Source organism: Carettochelys insculpta, chromosome 3 (assembly GCF_033958435.1).
Source record: "Carettochelys insculpta isolate YL-2023 chromosome 3, ASM3395843v1, whole genome shotgun sequence".
In the NCBI taxonomy this organism is placed as follows: domain Eukaryota; kingdom Metazoa; phylum Chordata; order Testudines; family Carettochelyidae; genus Carettochelys; species Carettochelys insculpta.
Window position 1 is genome coordinate 93,400,907 of NC_134139.1, and position 20,902 is coordinate 93,421,808.

General features: G+C 45.7%; 1 protein-coding gene across 1 annotated transcript in view; it reads left to right on the forward strand.

The window, feature by feature from the left end:
• The first annotated feature begins 611 nt into the window (after positions 1–611).
• Positions 612–20,902, forward strand: part of SYNE1 (spectrin repeat containing nuclear envelope protein 1) — a 415,690-nt gene continuing 395,399 nt past the window's right edge. Inside the window, exons 1-3 of the mRNA XM_074990362.1 lie at positions 612–664; positions 13,646–13,741; positions 17,726–17,809. Of these exons, the coding sequence (XP_074846463.1) occupies positions 13,700–13,741; positions 17,726–17,809 (126 nt within the window). The 5' untranslated portion in view covers positions 612–664; positions 13,646–13,699. The remainder of the gene's footprint in view (positions 665–13,645; positions 13,742–17,725; positions 17,810–20,902) is intronic.

Sequence of the window (20,902 nt, forward strand, 5' to 3'; positions counted from 1 at the left end):
CCCGCCCCCCCCCCCACCTTGCGCTGGGGCTGTGGTGGCTGTCAGTCCAGCTGGGAATACAATCTGAGATTCTTTGCTCTAGACCTGTGTCATCTGGTGAAACATAGTGCACTGTGAATTAAACAAAGAAAGAAAAAGAAAACTTCATCTAATATAGAATTTTCTGTAATGTGGGATGGGGCAATGTTCAAAACTATTCTGTGGGTGAGAGAAATCACATTGGTGATATGTTATTTCTTAGAAAAGTAACTTCATATATTTGACCCAGTGGTATAAAATTCTTTCCTATTCCAAACTTCACTCACCAGAAGAGATACTGTGGCTCTCTAATTCTATGCATTTTTGTAGCTGTAACCCCAGCACAGTTAGTTCAAAAACTTCTTTTACTCGTATCAGCTGGCAGCAAATTACAAGGGACCATCCAAGAATTGGCAGAACTCATAGTAATGCCAGACATGCCCCTTAAGTCAGTGCTAGGCTCAGGAGTGCTGTAGACACTGAATATGCCAGCAGCTCCTGGATGCTAGGGTGCAGTGTCAGCTTCCCCCTGTCCTGTGACCTTCAGCAACAGCTAATCACATTGATTCCATTTTTTTTTCCAGATGAGCAAGAGGCTGTACAAAAGAGGACTTTCACAAAATGGGTCAACACTCATCTGGCCAAGGTAATAAACATCTTTTAAAGATCTTCCTTTTCTAACTTAAATCCTGCTTCTCTGCAGTCACTGGAGGGTGTAAAGCAGCAACACTTATATAGTTCTGATGACCAGGATAGTAGAAGTAGGTTGTTCAGAACCCTCCAAGGGCGGTCACCTTACAGTAAACTCTTGAGATACACGCAACCAACTTGCATGTGTCTTGGGTTAACGCAACTGCCACCCCAACAGGAGTGAGAAACCTAAAACCAAATAGGAATAAGGGACTTTTGAAGACTGGGGGGGGTCCTTTTGAAAGGCCCCTGTTTACATGGGCGGCACGTGATTCGAAAGCGGCCCTTTCAAGTTGCCACGGCCACTATTATGCTAATGAGGTGCTCCATATTCATAGCAGTGCCTCATTAGCATCTGCCAAAGTGTCTCATTGCACCCCCCTTTTGAAAGGGTGGGGCTAGTGTAGACATAGCCTAAATCAGTAAATTACAATATTTAAATATAGACAGTGCTTTTTCAAGTATGCATTTTATAAATCATCTATTCTAAAAGCCTGAAGAGAAGTTTTACTCTATATATAGTTAACGTATTCTCAGATATGTCCGGGTTGAAGCATTTGGTCTTATGTTTTTAAGTTGTTTCTGCTAAATCAGTAATGTTTTAACTAATGCAGTGTGACTATGGCACCATACAAAAAACAAAACAAAACAAAAAGTTGCTGGCAGTTACTTATTGTTAGTAAGAAAGAGTCTTGAGTTATTTGTTATGCACACATATTATTTTTAAACAGACCCGTAGATGCTTTTCTCTTTTAAAAAGATGCCAATATTTTAATAGCAGTCGAGGATTTTACATAGTGTACGCTTCACCAAGCATTTCGGGTTAAAAAGTAAGCTCCTACCTAATTATCAATTTAAGTGGGAATGGTACCAATTTAGTAATTGTGCTTGCCCAGAAGTTAGTTCTTAAATGCCCATATGTCTCTTATCTGTGGTGTCTGCTTCTCTTTTATCCCCTTTGTACTGGTTTTATTTATGTTTCCGGGCACATGTTCTGCTCTGTTAAGCACTGTGAGTGATTGTAAAGAGAGAAAAAGAAGACAACTTTTGTCAATAGAATACCCTCTATTCACCAGCTAGCACCAGCAAGAGATGAATTGCTGCCTCTTGATTTAAGAGAAACTGTTTTGGTTTCCCCTTGCTTCTCAGCATTTCATTTCAAAATCTTTGCTGTCAATAATTTGGCTGTTTGTTTGCCACTTCTTATCTTTTCCAGCACTTTGTATTTTGCCATTTTTTCCAAGTTCTACAAAATCTGTGTTCACAGATTCAGTTTGCATGGAAAACATAACATTTTACAACTGAAGTTTCTGGGAGAAATCCTGCTTTCATTAAAGTCAATGACAAAAAGACATGATTATATCCACTATTATAGACGTGACAACCTACCCTTTACAGATCACTTTCTTTACTGCTTAAATTCAAATATTTGAAAGAAATATAATATTGCTTCAAAATTTATGTGGGAAATAACAAGATAGAAGGAAATGAATTGCACTGATATCTAGCATGTAATGCAAGATTTCCTAGGAAAAATCCACTCTGACTTTCTTACTCCATTGATTTCACTGGAGTTACAATGAGGAAGAGATTGGTATAGCACTAGGGATTTTAACAGAAAAGTAAGTGTGGTAAGTGGAGGGCTTTTCTTTAAACAAAATTATTCACTGATCTGGTGCTGCTAAATTCACCCCATCAGGATACAGTGACATTGGTATACTAAAATGAAAAGAAGTTTACATATTATTATGATAATTTTTGTTAAAATAGTACAACATAGCTTTGCAATAAGCTAAAGGAAGCATGCAGTTCTCTTACTGTAGTTGTGAGAGCATAGCCACATAAAAAATCTTAAAGTAAAAAGACTCATTTCAATAAGAGAGCAACCTTTTCAGCTATTCCTGAAAGTATTTTTTATAGGAGAACTGAACAGTATGGATTAATCCACCAGAGGTTAGTAACTTCAGTCCTGAAGGTGACATACCCATGAATGTTTTGCTTTTTCCTGCCTTGTTTGTATCATCCCTTCTCTGGAAGACAAATGCTTTTGTTATCTTCAGCTCTTCAGTTACTTTCTGTAGGAAAGAACCACACATCAAGAACCACACATCACATTGGTTGTGCAAGAATGATTTTTCAGATGTACAATTGTTCCATAAAACAAAATAGGGACCTCTTCTGCAATTTAATGTAGGTAAATAGACACTGGAATGTGTTACCTAGAGCGGTGGTAGAATTTCCATCCCTACAGGTTTGTAAGTCCTGGTTTGACAAAGGCTTTTGTCTACAATAGAGCATAAAGTCGATTTCAAGGCTCTTAGCTTGATTTTACAGTGTGACTTTACAATGTGATTTTATGATTTTGTACAGTGTCTTCACTGGAAATACTATTATGTCAATTTTAAGGGACACAAAGGTCAACTTTCTTGTGCTGCCCCTTCCCAGGTGTAATAACACCAAGTTCAAATTTAAAACGTGAATGAATGCTAGTGTAGAAACAGTGTTACTTTAATTTGATTTTTATTGGCCTCCAGAGGTATCCCACAATGCCCTGAATGTCCATTCTGGCTGCTTTTACCTCCGCTGCTCTTCAGGTGTGCAGGAAGTAGGTAACAGGAAGACTGGGAATTTGAATTCATTTTCTTTCTGGCCAGCGTGGCCAGCAGACCTCGGGAGTGATCTCATCTAGCCGTGATTTCTCAGGGTCTCAAAAGAGTTCCAGCTTGAAGCCATCAGGAGATCCAGGATCTCATTTCTATATGGGTGGATGATTCTGTGCTGAGTAAACACCAGGGAAGCTCAGTGGTGCCAGGTGAAAATCAAGTCATCCGTCCCCCCACCGCCCGCGCCATGTGGTTCCCAGGCTGTGCAGACCATGCCTGCACGCAGTGGCGTATCCTGTCCTGAGTGGGCTTTCAGTGCTTGAGAAGGCTTCTTCCTTACACACGGTTTAGCAAGAGTGGCTGAGAAAGTTGTTTTCTGCGCTTCACATTTTAGGGACTGCCCACCCCGCAAGGGGCCATGGAGCTGGTGGACTTGCTCACGCACCCAGATCATGTGGCTAGCTCCCACGCAATGTGGCTGTCAGGCTGTGTGAACTATGCTTTCAGACAGTGCCATGTCCTGTTCTGCACAGGCTTTCAGTTCTTGAGAGGGCTTACCCTTGTGGTTTCCCCAGGGCTAGCAAGAAATGCTATGGTTCATGAGGTGTGGTTCTTGATGTGTGTTTCTCTCCTACAGAAAGGAACTGAAGAGCTGGAGATAACAAAAGTATTTATCCTCAGGAGAAGGGATGAGGCAACGATACACCATGCAAAGGCAAAAAGAGGAGATTCCCTACGGCGTTTAACAATTTGTACATTTTACAGGGCTGCCCCTCCCATGCCGCCATGCAGCTGTTGGTCTAGCCCCCATCCCTCCACCACATGGCTGCCGTGTTGTGTGGACCATGCTCACAGACAGTGGCAATTAAGTGGTGCCATGCTAAGTTGACTTTGTGAGCGGGTGTGGACACTCAATTTTGACTTTATCAAATGTATTATACAAAGTTGACTTCAATAAATTTTACTTTATTTTGTAGTGTAGACATAGCCAAAGTCCTGGAAGGGATGATTTGTTTAGGATTGATCTTGCTTTGAGCAGAGTGCTGGACTCTGTGACCTCCTGAGGTCTCTTCCAGCCCTATGATTCTATGATAGATTAGTTCCTGATAGTCATAGTGTATATTCGCACTTATTGTTTTAATCCCTATACCATGTGTTGCTCTGCAAGAGTTCTAAGGGCTCAGGGTTTTCTGTATGCTTGTTTGTTTTGTAGATAATATAAACATTGAAGACTGAATGTAATTATTAATATACTATTTCCATCATATGCATATGATTCAAATATATTTAGTTTCATTATGTGTATATACTTAATATAAAGACATACAAACACATTTAGAAAAAAAATAGGGACCTGAAAAATCTATGGCATTGTTGTCCTCTTAGACAGTTAACAGCAACAAAACATGGATATTTATAAAGTTTAGGTGAACTCCTGGCTTCAGTATAGTCAATGGGAATCATTCCAATGATGTCAACGGAATCAGGATTTCACCACATTTTTGATGTGCTAGGTTAGGGGAAGAAGTATGAAATAGTGATTGTTACTAACCAATAGAACTACATAAAATAACATTAGAACTACGTCTACACGTGTATGCTACATCGAAATAAGCTATTTCAAGGAGTAGCGTCTATACGTCCTCCAGGGCTGGTGCCGTCGACGTTCAGCATCGACGTTGGGCAGCACCACATCAAAGTAGGCGCTGCAGGGGAGCTTCTACACGCCAAAGCGGCACACATCAAAATAAGGGTGCCAGGAACAGCTGCAGACAGGGTCACAGGGCGGACTAGCGCTTCCGGGGCAACAGCTAGTCGCTCCCTTAAAGGGCCCCTCCCAGACACATTCAGCCTGCACAGCACGTGATCTGCACAGCCACAGGCATGCACACCTGTTGAAGCAGTATGGACCCCCAGCAGCAGCAGCAGCAGCAGCAGCCAGAGGTCCACACAGCCGCCCCTGCAGGAGCAGTGCTTGCCCTGCTCAATGCTATGCAAGAGGCAGCTGACCACCTTTATTCACAGAGGAGGAGCTGCCCCCAGGGGAGGAGGAAGCAGCCCCAGACCCTGCTGTCCTCCGCCCCCTCCCCCACCGCACACGCCGCCAGCTGTGGAGCTACCCCACGAGCACCGACTGGTGGGAGCGGCTGGTGCTCGGCGAGTGGGACAACGAGCGCTGGCTCCAGAATTTCCGCATGAGCCGGCAGACATTCCTGGAGCTCTGCCAGTGGCTCACCCCTGCACTGAGGCACCAGGACACCTTCAAGCGGCGTGCCTTCAGCGTTGAGAAACGGGTCGGCATCGCTGTCTGGAAGCTGGCCACTCCAGACAGCTAGCGATCCGTGAGGCAGCAGTTTGGCGTTGGCAAGGCCACCGTTGGGGCTGTCCTCATGGAGGTAAAAGGACCCATGAGGGGGGAGGAGCCCTGTGGTGGAGGGCAGCCCTGTGTGGGGGGAGGGAGCCCTGGAAGGAGGGCATCCCTGGGGTAGAGGTACCCTGGGGGGGGAGGGAGCCCTGGGAGGGGAGGGCCAGACACACCCTGCACACCCCTCACTTGTGCTCTCCCATGTCCTTCCCCTGCACATCATCCGCACCATCAAGGCCCTGCTCCTCCACAGGCTCGTGCAGCTTGGGGACCCAGATGCCGCCATCACGGGGTTTGCCAGCCTCGGCTTCCCAAATTGCTTTGGGGCTCTGGATGGGACCCATATCCCCATCCGTGCTCCAGAGCACAGCAGAGGACGCTTCCTATACAGGAACGGCTACCATTCTGTGGTCCTCCAGGCCTTGGTGGACAGCCGGGGCCGCTTCCTGGACATTTATGTTGGGTGGCCTGGCAGCACCCATGATGCCCGGATGTTCAGGAATTCGGGCCTGTGCTGCCGACTGGAGGTGGGGACCTACATCCCCCAGTGGGAGATCCCTGTGGGGGACACCACCATGCCCCTCTGCATCATCGCAGACGCAGCATACCCGCTCCGGCCCTGGCTCATGCATCCTTACATGGGCCATCTCTCAGCCAGCCAGGAGCGCTTAAACACGCTCTTGAACCATGCGCGCCAGGTGGTTGAGCGCACTTTTGGCCGCCTCAAAGGGCGCTGGAGGTGTCTCCTCACCCGCCTGGATGGAGGCCCCACCAACATCCCCCAGACTGTGGGTGCATGCAGCGCACTCCACAACCTGGTCGAGAGCAAGGGGGAGGCATTCTTTCAGGGCTGGGCTGTGGAAGCTGGCAGGGCTGACATGCAGCCACCCACTGCCCCCAGTCGCCAGGTGGACCCCGAGGGGATCGGGTCCGGGAGGCCCTGCGGGCCTATTTTGACCAGGCCACGGGGTGAACACTGGCAGGCCCCCCACTGCACCCCTCCATCCTCCACAACACTCCCTGCCCCCACGCTTACACCACAGAGCACCCAAGAGCATACCCCCGCCACTTTTCTTGCAAATAAAATTAGACCTGTTGTTTTTGAAACCAAAACCGGTGATTTTTCTTGTTATTAATAGTACAAATAAATATATATGTATATACAGAGCAAAACAAAAGGGGGGAGCTATTTACATGGGGGGGCAGGTACCATATAAAACAGAGCAGGGGTGTACCACAAACTATATACAACAAATAGGTATGATGGGGGATATGTACAAAGGGGGAGGGGGGGCCACATCCTGGGCCCCACACCCCTCTACTGTCCGGCGCCTGGGGTTGGTGGGCGCAACCCTCGCCTCGGCCTGAGCCCTGGCCGAGGCTGGCTGGGGGCTGGGCGAACTGGCACATATGGCCGGTGGGTGTCAGCAGGCCCCAGATCCCCCTTGGCGGGAGGCCCCAGGGTGGCGGATGGCAGTGGGACGGCGGTCGGAGCGGCGGGTGGAGCGTGCAGGGCGGGCAGAGCAGTAGGCGGCGCAGCACGGGGGGCCAGGTAGTCCGCTATGCGGTCAAGGGTGCGCATGAAGGCTCCCCATGCCTCCTGGCACCAGGCCAGTGCACGCTCCTGGAACTCCAGCCGCTGCTCCTCCACCAGCAAGCGCCGCTCCGACACCTCCAGCTGACGCCGGAGGGTCGCGAGCAGCTGGGGGTCCGTCGCCGTCCTCTGGTGGTGGGTCCTCCTCTGGCGGCCCCGTCCTAGGGCTGGTTGGTGCTCTGCCGAGGGGATGGCCTGCTGGGATGGCCCTGGTGGGCTCTCCGGGACCACTGACACCTCGCTGGCGCTCTCCAGGCCCTCCGATGGTGCAGCTGAGGAACACGGGGGAAGAAGAGTGGAGACAGCTGTTAGTGTGGGCCCCGAGCCCTGGTCCTTGTCCCCCCACCCCTCTGCTGCTGGTTCCCCATCCCCGTCCCTGGGAGATGCTGCTGATGATGATGGGTGTCCCACCCCCCCCGGGGGACCCTAGGTTCCGCTCCCCGCATCCCCAGGGATGGGGCATGGTGCTGTCCTGCTGGGGGGCAGGGGCTGATGCACTCTTCTGAGGGACATGCCACTGCTGTCGTTGGGGCCATGGTCATCTGGGCATGTGGAGGGCCCTGGTCATGTCTGTTGTCCCCGCCCCTTAACCCGGGGGTGTGCACTGCGGGGGGTACATACCTGACGGTCCGCTCCCACGGTCGGGGGACACCCTCTGGGCAGACGCCCTGCTGGAGCTCAGGGACGGCAGCGCGATGTGGAGCCCCCCGTTGCTGGAGGAGGATTCCCCCTCCTCCTCCTCCAGCATCCCAGGGGTGGGCTCCTGGGGGTGCCCCTGGGGTGCGGGGCTTGCCTTTGGGGTGGACTCCGCCTCCGGGGCCTGCTGGGGCTCGTCAGCCGAGGTGTCATGAGTGGCCGGCAGGGAGGAGGTGTGCCGGGGGCCCAGGATGGACCTGAGCTCCCTGTAAAAGGGGCAAGTGGCGGGGGCGGCCCCAGATCGGCTGGCCGCATCCTGGGCCTGGGCGTAACCCTGCCGCAGCTCCTTAACCTTACTCCTGACATGGTCAGGAGTGCGGGCAGGGTGACCCCGGGCGGCCAGGCCCTCGGCCAGCTGAGTGAACGCATCTGCGTTCCGCCTCTTGCTCCCCCTTACCTGGAGCACCTCCTCCTCGCTCCAGAGCCCCAGCAGGTCCCGGATCTCGGCCTCCGTCCAGGAGGGGCCCTGCTGCCTTTTCCCGGGCTGGCTGCCAGGCTGGGAGCCCTGGCTCCCCTTGGGGGGCGTGCCCTGGGGGCGCTTGGGGGGCTGGCGGGCAGCCATAGCTGCAGGGGTGGTGGCCTGGGGCTGCAGAGATGCGTGCAGGCTGGCCGCATGTCAGTGCTGCCGCCTGCACGCACTCTCAGCTTCCTGCACAGGAATGCAGGGGGCGGGGAGCTTTAAGGGGCCGCTGCACGTGGCGACCATAGACCTCGGGGGCTGGAGAGAGCGTCTCTCAACCCCTTAGCTGATGGCCGCCATGGCAGACCCCGCTCTTTCGATGTTGCGGGACATGGATCGGCTACACGTGCCCTACTTCGACATTCAACGTCGAAGTAGGGCGCTATTCCCTTCCCCTGATGGGGATAGCGACTTCGATGTCTCGCCGCCTTACATCAATTTCAACTTCGAAATAATGTCCGCCATGTGTAGACGTGGCGGGCGCTATTTCAAAGTTGGCGCGGCTACTTCAAAGTAGCCGGCACGTGTAGACGCGGCTTAGAAGTGTCAAAGCAATTGAGAAAGTAAGAGTTTATTGATGAAATTTTGTGATTTATATTGTCAGAAAACAAAATTTGTTAAAGTATATTTTCAGTGCTGTCTTTGAAAATTTAATAGCATATGTTATGGTAATTTGTTGTGAAAGGGAATTGAGATTCTGAGTAACTTTGTGGTGAAGAAATGCAATTCCTCGAGGAGAAAAAGGGGGAAATATGGCAACCTTCTGAAGCAACAGTCAGCAGTATAAAAGTCGTACTGTCACTCTGTCATCCCCAACTTCCAACCACGCTTCATCTTCCTTTGATACTATTCACCTGGTCATGTTTCTGGTTTAGAGACAGTTGGAATTCTTGTAGCATACCGAATATGAGATAAATCAAAACGTGGCTATAATACTGCGTGCAGGAATTGTGTGTTGTTATTACTTAATAGTTTCTTAATATGCATGTCAACATTGTAGAGTCCGCCAGAGTTTGTAGTTTTTAATAAAAATGACTAGGCTGGGAACTGACTGGCTAAGGAGCAGTTTGGCAGACCTCAGGATGACAGTGGATGAGAAACTGGATATGAGCCAACAGTGTGCCCTTCTATCCAAGAAGGCTAACAGCCTACTGTGATAAAAAGAAGTCAAGTAGCACTTTAAAGACTAGCAAAATAATTTATTAGGCAAGCTTTTGTGGGACAGACCCACTTCTTCAGACCATAGCCATACCAGAACAGACTCAATATTTAAGGCACAGAGAACCAAAAACCGTCATCAAGGAGGACAAATCAGAAAAAAATGATGGAGGTGAGCAAATCAGAGAGTAGAGGGGTAGAAGGTGGGGGAGGGGAAGCCAAGAATTAGATTAAGCCAAGTATGCAAACGAGCCCCTGTAGTGACTCAGAAAATTCCCATCCTGGTTCAAACGATGTGTTAATATGCCAAATTTGAATATAAAAGACAGCTAGTCTGTTTCCCTTTGAATAGCGGTGCAAAATTTTTTTTTCAGTGACACGCATACTTTTAAGTCATTAATAGAATGGTCCACACCATTAAAATGTTGACTAACTGGTTTGTGGATCTGGAGTGTTTTGATGTCTGTTTCATGCGCATTAACCCTTTGTCTAAGGGAGTTAGAAGTCTGTCCAATATACAAAGCATCTGGGCATTGTTGGCACATGATGGCGTATATGATGTTAGTTGAGGAGCATGAGAAAGTGCCCATGATTCTGTGAATCACCTGGTTAGGTCCAGTGATGGTATTTCCAGAGAAGATATGTGGACAAAGCTGGCCGCTGGCTTTGTTGCAAAGAAAGGTTCCAGGACTGGTATTCCTGGGGTATAGACTGTGGCTGTTGGTGAGGATCCTCATAAGGTTGGGAGGTTGTCTGTAGGAGAGAACAGGCCTGTCACCTACAGCTTTCTGGAGAGTGGCATCCTGATTAAGGATAAGTTGTAGGTTTTTTATAATTTGCTGCAGTGGTTTGAGTTGGGGGCTGTAGGCGATGACCAGTAGTGTTCTGTTCTTGGCTTTTTGGGCCGATCTTGGAGTAGCTGGTCTCTGGGTATTTGTCTGGCCCTGTCAATTTGTTTTTTCACTTCTCCTGGTGGGTAGTTCAGGTTTATGAATATTTGGTAAAGATCTTGTAGTTTTTGGTCTCTGTCAATTGGATCAGAGCAAATGTGATTGTATCTAAGAGCTTGACTGTAAACAATGGACCTCATTATGTGTGCAGGATGGAAGCTAGAAGGGTGTAGGTAAGTGTAGCGATTAGTGGGTTTCTGGTAGAGTGTGGTACCGATCAGGCTATCCTTGATTAGTATTGTAGTGTCCAGGAAATGTATCTCTTGCATGGAGTAATCCAGGCATAATTTGATGGTGGGGTGTAGATTGTTAAAATCTCTGTGGAATTCTTCTAGAGTCTCTATACCATGGGTCCAAATCATAAAGTATAGGAGGGGTAATAGGGGACGAGAGCTGAGGAATCATTTTTCCAGTTCATGCATAAACATATTAGCATATTGTGGGGCCATGCGGGTGCCCATAGCAGTTCCACTAATCCGGGGGTATAAATTGTCCCCAAATCGGAAATAATTGTGTATGAAAACAAAGTTACAGAGGTCAGACACCAGATTGGCTGTGGTGACATCAGGGGGTGGTAGTCCTGATTGCTTGTAATCTGTCTTTATGTGGAATATTAGTGTACAGAGCCTCTACATCCATTGTGGCAAGGATGGCGTTATCAGGAACTTTTCCGATGTTTTGTAATTTCCTCAGGAAGTCGGTGGTATCTCAGAGATAGCTGGGAGTGTTGGTGGCATAGGGTTTGAGGAGGGAGTCCACGTAACTGGGTAGTCTGGTGGTAAGGGTGCCAATACTTGAAATGACAGGGTGTCCAGGGTTTCCAGGTTTGTGTATTTTGGGAAGTAAATAGAATAATCCAGGCTGGGGCTCAGTTGATGTGTCTGAGTGAATGAGGTCCCGAGTAGCAGACGGGAGTTCCTTAAGTAGTTGTTGTAATTTCCTTTGGAATTCCAAAGTGGGATCAGCGGAGAGAGGTCTGTAAAATGTGGTGTTGGAGAGTTGTCTGGCTGCCTCCTGTTCACTGGACCTAGCCAGGTTATTCACAGAATCATGGGCACTTTCTTATGCTCCTCAACTAACATCATATATGCCATCATGGGCCAACAACGCCCAGATGCTTTGTATATTGGACGGACTTCTAACTCCCTTAGACAAAGGGTTAATGGACATGAAACAGACATCAAAACACTCCAGACCCACAAACCAGTTAGTCAACATTTAATGGAGTGGACCATTCTATTAATGACTTAAGAGTATGCGTGTCACTGAAAAAAAAATTTTGCACCGCTATTCAAAGGGAAACAGACGAGCTGTCTTTTATATTCTAATTCAGCACATTACCACGTCGTTTGAACCGGGATGGGAATTTTCTGAGTCACTATAGGGGCTCGTCTGCATGCTTGGCTTAATCTAATTCTTGACCTTTCCTCCCCGCCCCCCCTTCTACCCTCTACTCTCTGATTTGCTCACCTTCATCATTTTTTTCAGATTTTTCCTCCTTGAAGACTGTTTTTGGTTCTCTGTGCCTTAAATATTGAGTCTGTTCTGGTATGGCTATGGTCTGAAGAAGTGGGTCTGTCCAACGAAAGCTCACCTAATAAATTATTTTGCTAGTCTTTAAAGTGCTACTTGACTGCTTTTTGTTTTGATAGTATATAGACTAGCGCATCTCCCTGTCTGTTACTAGCCTACTGTGGTGAATTAGTAGAAGCATTGCCAGCAGATCTAGGGAAGTGATTATTCCCCTGGACTATTGTATCCAATTTTGGGCCCTTCATTACAGAAAGGATGTGTACGCACTGAAGAGAGTCCAGCAGAGGATCAAAAATTATTAGGAGGCTGAAGCACATGACTCATGAAGAAAGTCTGATGGATTTGAGCTGAGTGAAGGGGGATTTGACAACAGTCTTCAACTACCTGAAGGGGGTTGCAAAGAGGATGGAGAAAGGCTGTTCACAGTGATGACAGAACAAAGAACAGTGGTCTCATGTTGAGTGGGGGAAGTCTAGGTTGGATATCTGGAAAAACTGTTTCAATAGGTAGGTAGTGAAGCTCTCGAATGAGATGTCTAGGGAGGTGGTAGAATCTCCTTCCCTAGAGGTCTTCAAGTGCTGATTTGACAAAGCCCTGGCTGACCTGGTTTAACTGGGATTGGCCCTGCTTTCAGCAGGGATTTGGATTTGATGACCTCTTGAGGTCGCTTGCAACCCTATGATTCTATGGTTCTGTGACTCTATGATAGATAGCAGAAATGATGGTGAATCTGAAAGTAGATGAAAGGTGCTTTTAGGTTTGGAAATTAGTCATGGTTATTGAAATTGTAATCATTGACTCAAAATACAATGCTGGGACTTAAGTAAAGGGTTCAATGATGTAGGCTTTAAGTTTAAGAATAAGCCACCATATTGTTTTTTACAATGCACATCCGTATACAAACTATATCCTGCAAGTCTTTGTATTCAGTGCAAGTGTCTGTGCAAGCTATACATGAGCATTATTAATAAAAATAAGAAGCAGGGTTCTTCATATGTAGTCCTTGATATGAAGCAAGCCTCTTATGTGCATGCTAACTTCCTCTTAAGAACACACAGGATCAAAAACAGTGCAGACTGTGGGATGGTAAATGAGTATGCCATCACTCATGACAGACTTAAGATCAAGTGTGATGCTTAGCATGAAAACTGAACATGTAACTGTACACTCCTTTCTTATTGCTGCTAATTTGGAGCTGCTAATCTGGAGCTAATTTGGCAGCTGCATATCTCACTAATGCAGAATCTAACTACCTTTTACTTTCTCTCATCATTTTAATCACTTTTACCTGGATATTAAGGGCAAGTCAAGGGAGCTATGCTGGTTTACATCAGCTGAGGATCTGGCCCTATATATACAACATTCTGCACCTTCACCATGCATGGCAGAAGATTTATTTCAGGTCCTTCTGTTAGGATATTAGTGCTGCTAGTATTACATTCCTGAGCCAGCAATGCCAAATGATAACTGGCCAATGGACTATTACTGATGAAGACCAAATACATTTTCTGTTCACTTCTATTTTAACAAAGTAGAAATGTTGCTTGTTACAATATTGGATTTTTTTCCTCCTTTCAGCGCAATCCCCCACTGGTGGTTAATGATCTCTTTGAAGATATTAAAGATGGTGTTATGCTACTTGCCCTTTTGGAGGTTCTTTCTGGTCAGAAACTGGTAAGGATGTATTTTCCTTTGAGTTGAGGTAGGATAGTTTTCTGAATTTGTAAGTTGATTATATTAATTAAATCATTTTCTGGTTTATTTTACATTGTAATGCATGAAAGACAGGAAGTGGCTGTATATTACAGCATAAAACAGGTTTATCAGTTGTGTGGTCTGCTGGGTGAAGGTACACAGAATACTTTATTGGAGAAAAACGTTCTTTATTTTACTCCATCTTGGTGTCATGCTGAAAATATGTATACACTATGGCTGCATCTATATTAGCAAGTTCTTTTGAAAGATTCTCTTGAAAGAAAGCATGTGTGGATGCGCCGCAGGCCCTTTTTCAGAAGAGCAGTCCTCGTGGCACCAAAGTTTTCGATCCCTGGCCTGTTCTTTTGAAAGAACAGAAGCTATGTGGACACACTCTATCGAAAGAGTGAATCTCTTTTTCAATCTGTTTGGTATGTGGACACGCTTTTTCAAAAGTGTTTTTTCAGAACAGATCTTCCGCAAAATCTTCTTTCCAAAGGTCACTGTAGTGTAGATGTAGCCTACGGTAGCAATTCATTTTGTCTTTTTCTATTAAGCAGATGTTGATTATTTGCAGTATACGCATCTTATCAGTATGTGCATATGTATGTTTCCCTGGAACTTAACATTTAAATTGCATTTTTGTTGTGTTTGCAAACCATCATCATGAAGATCTGAAGTTGACTTTAGTCAGAAACATTTAGTGCAAGTAAAGGGAAAATAAGAATGCCCAATGCTTTTTCTGCACATTTCAGAGAAATAATGATTATTTTACTAGTTTGGTTTATCCGTTTATTTATGAGCATGTTGGACAGTTAAAATCATTTAGGGCCTGATTCTCATTTTCATTGAGGCCTCTTTGCCCTGCTCTTTCAGTGAGTAGGACCAAAATTTACACCCATTTGAAGTCTCCTCTGCAGTTCCAGAGTTGTGTATAAGAAGCTTTGGCATAATTGAGAATCAGTCTCTAATTCTGGGGCTAACTTGGCTGATGCTGGTTTGCAGAGGTGAGCAGGATTATTCTTCAGAAGTTCCAGCCTCTTCCAAACCAGCCCAATAATAAGATTGCACACTCCTAAGAATAAGCCAGGGATTTTCAAACTGGGGATCACCAGTCCTCGGGGAGTACTGGGTTCGTTACATGGGGATCTGTCGGTTTCTGTTGTCAAATCTCTGTGTGGCCTCTAACATTTATAATAACGATACATATACTAAAGTACGTTTTTTCTTTTGGGGAGGGGGGTCACACTCAGATGCTTGCTGGGTGAGAACTGGGTCACCAATACAACAGTTTGAGAATAGAAATAGACCTGAACTCACCCTCTGGCTTAGGAGTTCCACCTGCCCCTTACTAAAGGCAGTAGCTAAATGCCATACTTCAGCCATTATTCTTTTTTCCAAGCTAGCTGTCATCTGCCTCCACACCTTATAGGACAGCAGTTTGATTCTAGATGGCAACCAGCACTTGATTATAACAGCTTTGAAGTCATTCTGCTTGTGGGACTGAGCTACTTGCCAGTGTGACGTTAAGCATGCTTCAGGATACTTCATTTGAACGAAGGTTGCTCAGTTTGAGTTATATGGTCTTCAGGGTCACTGGGATTTCTGTTGTGTGAGACTGCAGCTGGAGTTTTTCTGACTCTGTTCTGTGCTTTTCTGAGAGGGACATCTCCCTCTTGTGGTAAAACTTTATTAGTAACCTAAGAAAGGAACTACTGCAGTCAGTAGTGACATTGAACTTCCTTATACCAAAGCCAAAGTAAATACACTGTTGAAAGCAAAGAAGTAATGGAGGCTCAGAAAAATGACTGGATCGGGTTTATAGAAAGGACAAGCGAGAGAGTAATAATGAAGAAGAGTGTTTTATAATTTGTATATAACTGTTAGTGAGGATTGCTTTTGTTGGAAATGAAGTCATTGCAGAAATGGAATATAGTTAATGTTTTACAATGGCCGCGTCTACACGTGCACGCTACTTTGAAGTAGCGGCGCCAACTTCGAAATAGCGCCCGTCATGGCTACACGTGTTGGGCGCTATTTCGAAGTTGAAATCGACGTTAGGCAGCGAGACGTCGAAGTCGCTAACCCCATGAGGGGATGGGAATAGTGCCCTACTTCAAAGTCGAACGTTGAAGTAGGGCACGTGTAGCCGATCCGTGTCCCGCAACATTGAAATAGCAGGGTCCGCCATGGCGGCCATCAGCTGAGGGGTTGAGAGACGCTTTCTCTCCAGCCCCTGCGGGGCTCTATGGTCACCGTGGGCAGCAGCCCTTAGCCGAGGGCTTCTGGCTGCTGCTGCGGCAGCTGAGGATCCATGCTGCATGCACAGGGTCTGCAACCAGTTGTCGTCTCTGTGGATCTTGTGTTGTTTAGTGCAACTGTGTCTGGGAGGGGCCCTTTAAGGGAGCGGCTTGCTGTTGAGTCCGCCCTGTGACCCTGTCTGCAGCTGTTCCTGGCACCCTTATTTCGATGTGTGCTACTTTGGCGTGTAGACGTTCCCTCGCAGCACCTATTTCGATGTGGTGCTGCCCAATGTCGAAGTTGAATGTCGACGTTGCCAGCCCTGGAGGACGTGTAGATGTTATTCATCAAAATAGACTATTTCGATGTCGCTACATCGAAATAAGCTATTTCGATGTAGCATGCACGTGTAGATGTAGCCAGCGAGTAGTAACAATACACTACAGTTTAAGATAGGAACTGAGGAATGTTAGAACCAACAGAAACTGCGGGGGGAATTTCAACAACCATAACAAACCTTTGTTAAAGTTGTTTTTGACTTTCTGAATAGGAATAAAAATGAAAATAGTTAATTGGCTATTATGTGTATTCTGTCTGAATGAATTTCTCAAGATAGGGAGAAGCCTATGAGCCTGTGTGTCTAGGTCTCAGAAATCCATTTTTCAGATATGAAATTTTCATACTTTTTAAAACTTGTCTAGATTATACTTTTATTTCCAATTTACTGAAGACTTTCCTTGAGAACGATAAACATTGTCTACCTCTCTTGATGTTATAATGGATCACAATAGCTGGGTCTACACTACAGAGTTCTGTCGACAGAAGAGGTCTTCTGTTGACAAAACTAGGGAGCATCCACACTACAAATGCGTTCTGTTGATAATCTGTTGACAGAACACAGCAGTTCTCCTAGCAGAGTTCTTTCTTGACCATATGAGGCATAGCGCCTCTGTCAACAAAAAAAATAGCGTAGCTGCTGCTGGGGGGCCCTCGTGGACAGAGAGGGCTTCCAGTTCCCTGGGCTTCCCTGTTTGCAGAGCTTCTGGTTGGCTGTTTTGATGACAGAGGGCTGGGCAGTCTGGCTGAACTCTGTCAACAGAGGGCATTCACAGGAGGAGCATCTATTGGGGGTGGATGTGTTCTGTAGACAGAGGTTCTATTTGGAAATATCTGTCGACAGAACTCTGTAGTGTCGACATAGCTAATATGATTGGATATAAATCTGAAATATCACTTTCAAATTTTAAAAGTTTAGAATATAGGGGACATGTAGGTTTTGATTATGTGCAAAGAATTGTATGACTGCTTTAGCCTTGGGAAGTAAATTTGGGAAAAAAAATCCCCTGTTCGGCAAGGACTTGTGATAGTTTGCTGGGATCAGAAAGGCCGTGAACAATATTTGATAGTTACCTTGTAAAAAGCTAAAATATCTATTGGAAATTGTACTTTTGAAACAATAACTTGAAGATACCTTTGGATTACAATAAACAGATCTAAAATTTAAGCAAAGCTGTAAAATTTGCATTCAATATTTGCATCTAACATATTTGCTATGTATCTATTTGCATATACAAAAATCTTACGTTGAGTGTACTCACCCAATATTTTCACATATCATTCAAGTCACCACACATGTTGATGTGTTTTTACAATTATTGAGCCTTTTCTTTGTAAGAATGTTGGTATAAATCTGATTGTAATTTGCACTCAACTTTCTTTAAGCCTTGTGAGCAGGGACGTCATCTGAAGAGAATCCATTGGGTGGCTAATATTGGCACTGCCCTTAAATTTCTAGAAGGAAGGCGGGTAAGTTTAATATTCTGTCAGCACCATTTTGTTTCCCCCAATTGTTCTTTCTTGAAGTCTGTGTTCTATCTTCGTCTAATTGCTGTAATCTTGCAGTATCCTAAGTGTTCACATGCAGAATAGGTGTGCTGCGAAGGTGTGACCCAATGAAATACCAAAACAAAGTTCCAAGCTAAGGCAGTTATAGTCCAACTTTTCCTTTTTGGAAATTCAGCTTCTGTTAAGGAACTCATCAGTTATTGTATACTTTTCAGTTTCTTTTCTTAAATCCTGTTATGAATTGAGATAAAAACCTCCTCTACCTGTTGATACATTTGGGCCATGGCTACACTAGCTCCCCTCTTTTGAAAGAGGGATGCTAATAAGCCACTTTGGCAGATGCTAAGGAGGTGCTGCTATGAATATGCAGCGCCTCTTTAGCATAATGTGGGTCGCACGTGTTTCGCAAGTGCCGCTTTCAAAACACACACTGCCGGTGTAGAAGGGGGCCTTTCGAAAGGACCCCTGGATTTTGAAAGTCCCTTCTTCCCATTTGGTTTTGGGAAGAAGGGGCTTTCAAAATCTGGGGGGACCTTTTGAAAAGCCCCTGTCTACACCGGTGGTATGTGTTTCGAAAGCGGCACTTTTGAAATGCGTGCGACCACCATTATGCTAATGAGGTGCTGCATATTCATAGCAGCTCCTCATTAGCATCTGCTGAAGTGGCTCATTAGCATCCCCCTTTCGAAAGGGGGTGGCCAGTATAGCCACGGCCTTGGAGTGAGCAACTCATTTGTAATTATATGAACACATCTCCAAACTTAGTTAAATTACATTGGCAAAAGCAAATTCCCATAACGAATAGCTGTGAGAACTTTAAAACACTCTTGTCATTATTTGCCTGTCTGTGCTCAGGCCAAAGTCCAAACTGATTCTGGAGAAACCAACACTGTTTCCATTTTCAGAAATGAAACAACAAAACACAGTAAATAATATTCTAAACATTCTTGGTAGGCATGCCCATTAAATAATTCTATTTCCGCATACATTCCTGGGTCTCAAATTCCTGCTGTTTCTTCTCTACTGACTTATGTTTGTGTTTTATTAGCTTAGATGTCTTTAGTTCCTTCTTTCTCTGTGACATTTTTAAACACATTTCTGCCACACCAGATTGCATCTGATTGCATAGTCATTAGAGCAATTACATTTATGAACTAGCAGCCACCAGGTGCCGTCAGTGATTTTTGGCACACTTTGCTTCCATCTCACACTATGATATCCATGACCTAGTTACTTTCCTGATGCGCAAGATATGATCATAGCAGCTCCCTGTGGAAATAGATCTACTTCAAGCTGGGATTTTTGGATTGGTTTTTGGTAGGACTGGTGAGTTCAAGAAAGGACAAAATTATTTAAAAAAAAAAAATCTTTCTTCAGCCCACCTAGTTAAGTTTGATATTACAAACTGTTCTGCAGCTGCTTGTTAACCCTGAGTACCTTGAGCTCAGAGGGCTGCCTTACCTGCTCAGACTGGTACCACCAAAAGATGTTTAGGACCAGAAAAATAGAGAACCCGGGTGCAGAAAGAATGACATACCTATTTTTCTGCTCTCATAGAGAACTGAATAATTTTATATTCATATGATAAGGCTGAGAGTAGGGATTCACCCAAAATGCCCTTTGAGCTACAGCATTGCTTGCCATTTTCATATACAGTAAACTTTTTTGTATCAGTCATCTCTGGGACCAGGAGGTTGCCAAATATTCAATAGTGATTGGGTGCACCAAAGTGTGTTAAAATTGTTGATGGTGACTGGTGGTATGAATGCCAGGGGGAATACAGAACACTGACATTACATTTCTTTATTCATTTATTAATATTCTTTAGAGGTGCATGGCAGGGCTGAAATTCAGCCAGAGCTCCCCATAACAGATCTCCTGAAAATACCCTCCCGGCATGTAGGACTATGCCCTTTGTCAACAGACCCTTATCCCTGAAAAAAAAAAAAAGGGGGGGCGTTTCGCCAACAGAACCCCATCTGCATGGCTGGTTTTTTCCTCCAAAATCTGTCCTGACAGCATGATCGCATCAGATTATGCAAATGAAGTGCCAGACTTGTAAATGAGAGCTCCACTTGCAATGTCGGGTTCCCTCATTTTCATTCCTCTCTTGTGAGAGGAATGTTGTGTAGGCATAGCCTAGGAGTATGGGGCAAAGAGCTCTCAGAATGTCAGCCCTCAGGCACTGTATAAAAGGAAGTTCTCCTAAATTTCTCATCAGGATGATGTATTAGGAGGTGGTGATTTGTCTAAAGCTGCACGGGTCTTCCAAATTTTTAATGTTTACTTTTGAAACATTTTAGGATAAATCTATTATGTTAAAAAATCCAATGTGAGAGAGAGGAAAAAAGTTTAAATTTACTAATTATACATCAATGATTCCAGTGAAGATGTTCATGATTTACATCGTAACCTCTGAGGGGAGAATCAGGCCCACCATGTATTTCTCCTTCTTTTTTAATGTAATTTTTGTAGGTACTCTCTCATACTCTGTTTCATAGATTTCTGTTTTACCGTTACATTTTATTTGATTCTATAGCCTGTTGTGTACTTAGCCTTGTCTTTTCTGAGGTTTGTCTTTTGGTCTTATTTTGGGTGAGCATAGCCGTGTCTACACGTGCACGCTACTTCGAAGTAGCGGCACTAACTTTGAAATAGCGCCCATCACGGCTACACGCGCCGGGCGCTATTTCGAAGTTAACTTCGACGTTAGGCGGCGAGACGTCGAAGTCGCTAACCCCATGAGGGGATAGGAATAGCGCCCTACTTCGACGTTTAACGTCGAAGTAGGGACCGTGTAGTCGTTGCGCGTCCCGCAATTTCGAAATAGCGGGGTCCGCCATGGCGGCCATCAGCTGAGGGGTTGAGAGATGCTCTCTCTCCAGCCCCTGCGGGGCTCTATGGTCACCGTGGGCAGCAGCCCTTAGCCCAGGGCTTCTGGCTGCTGTTGCGGCAGCTGGGGATCCATGCTGCAGGCACAGTGTCTGCAACCAGTTGTCGGCTCTGTGGATCTCGTGTTGTTTAGTGCAACTGTGTCTGGGAGGGGCCCTTTAA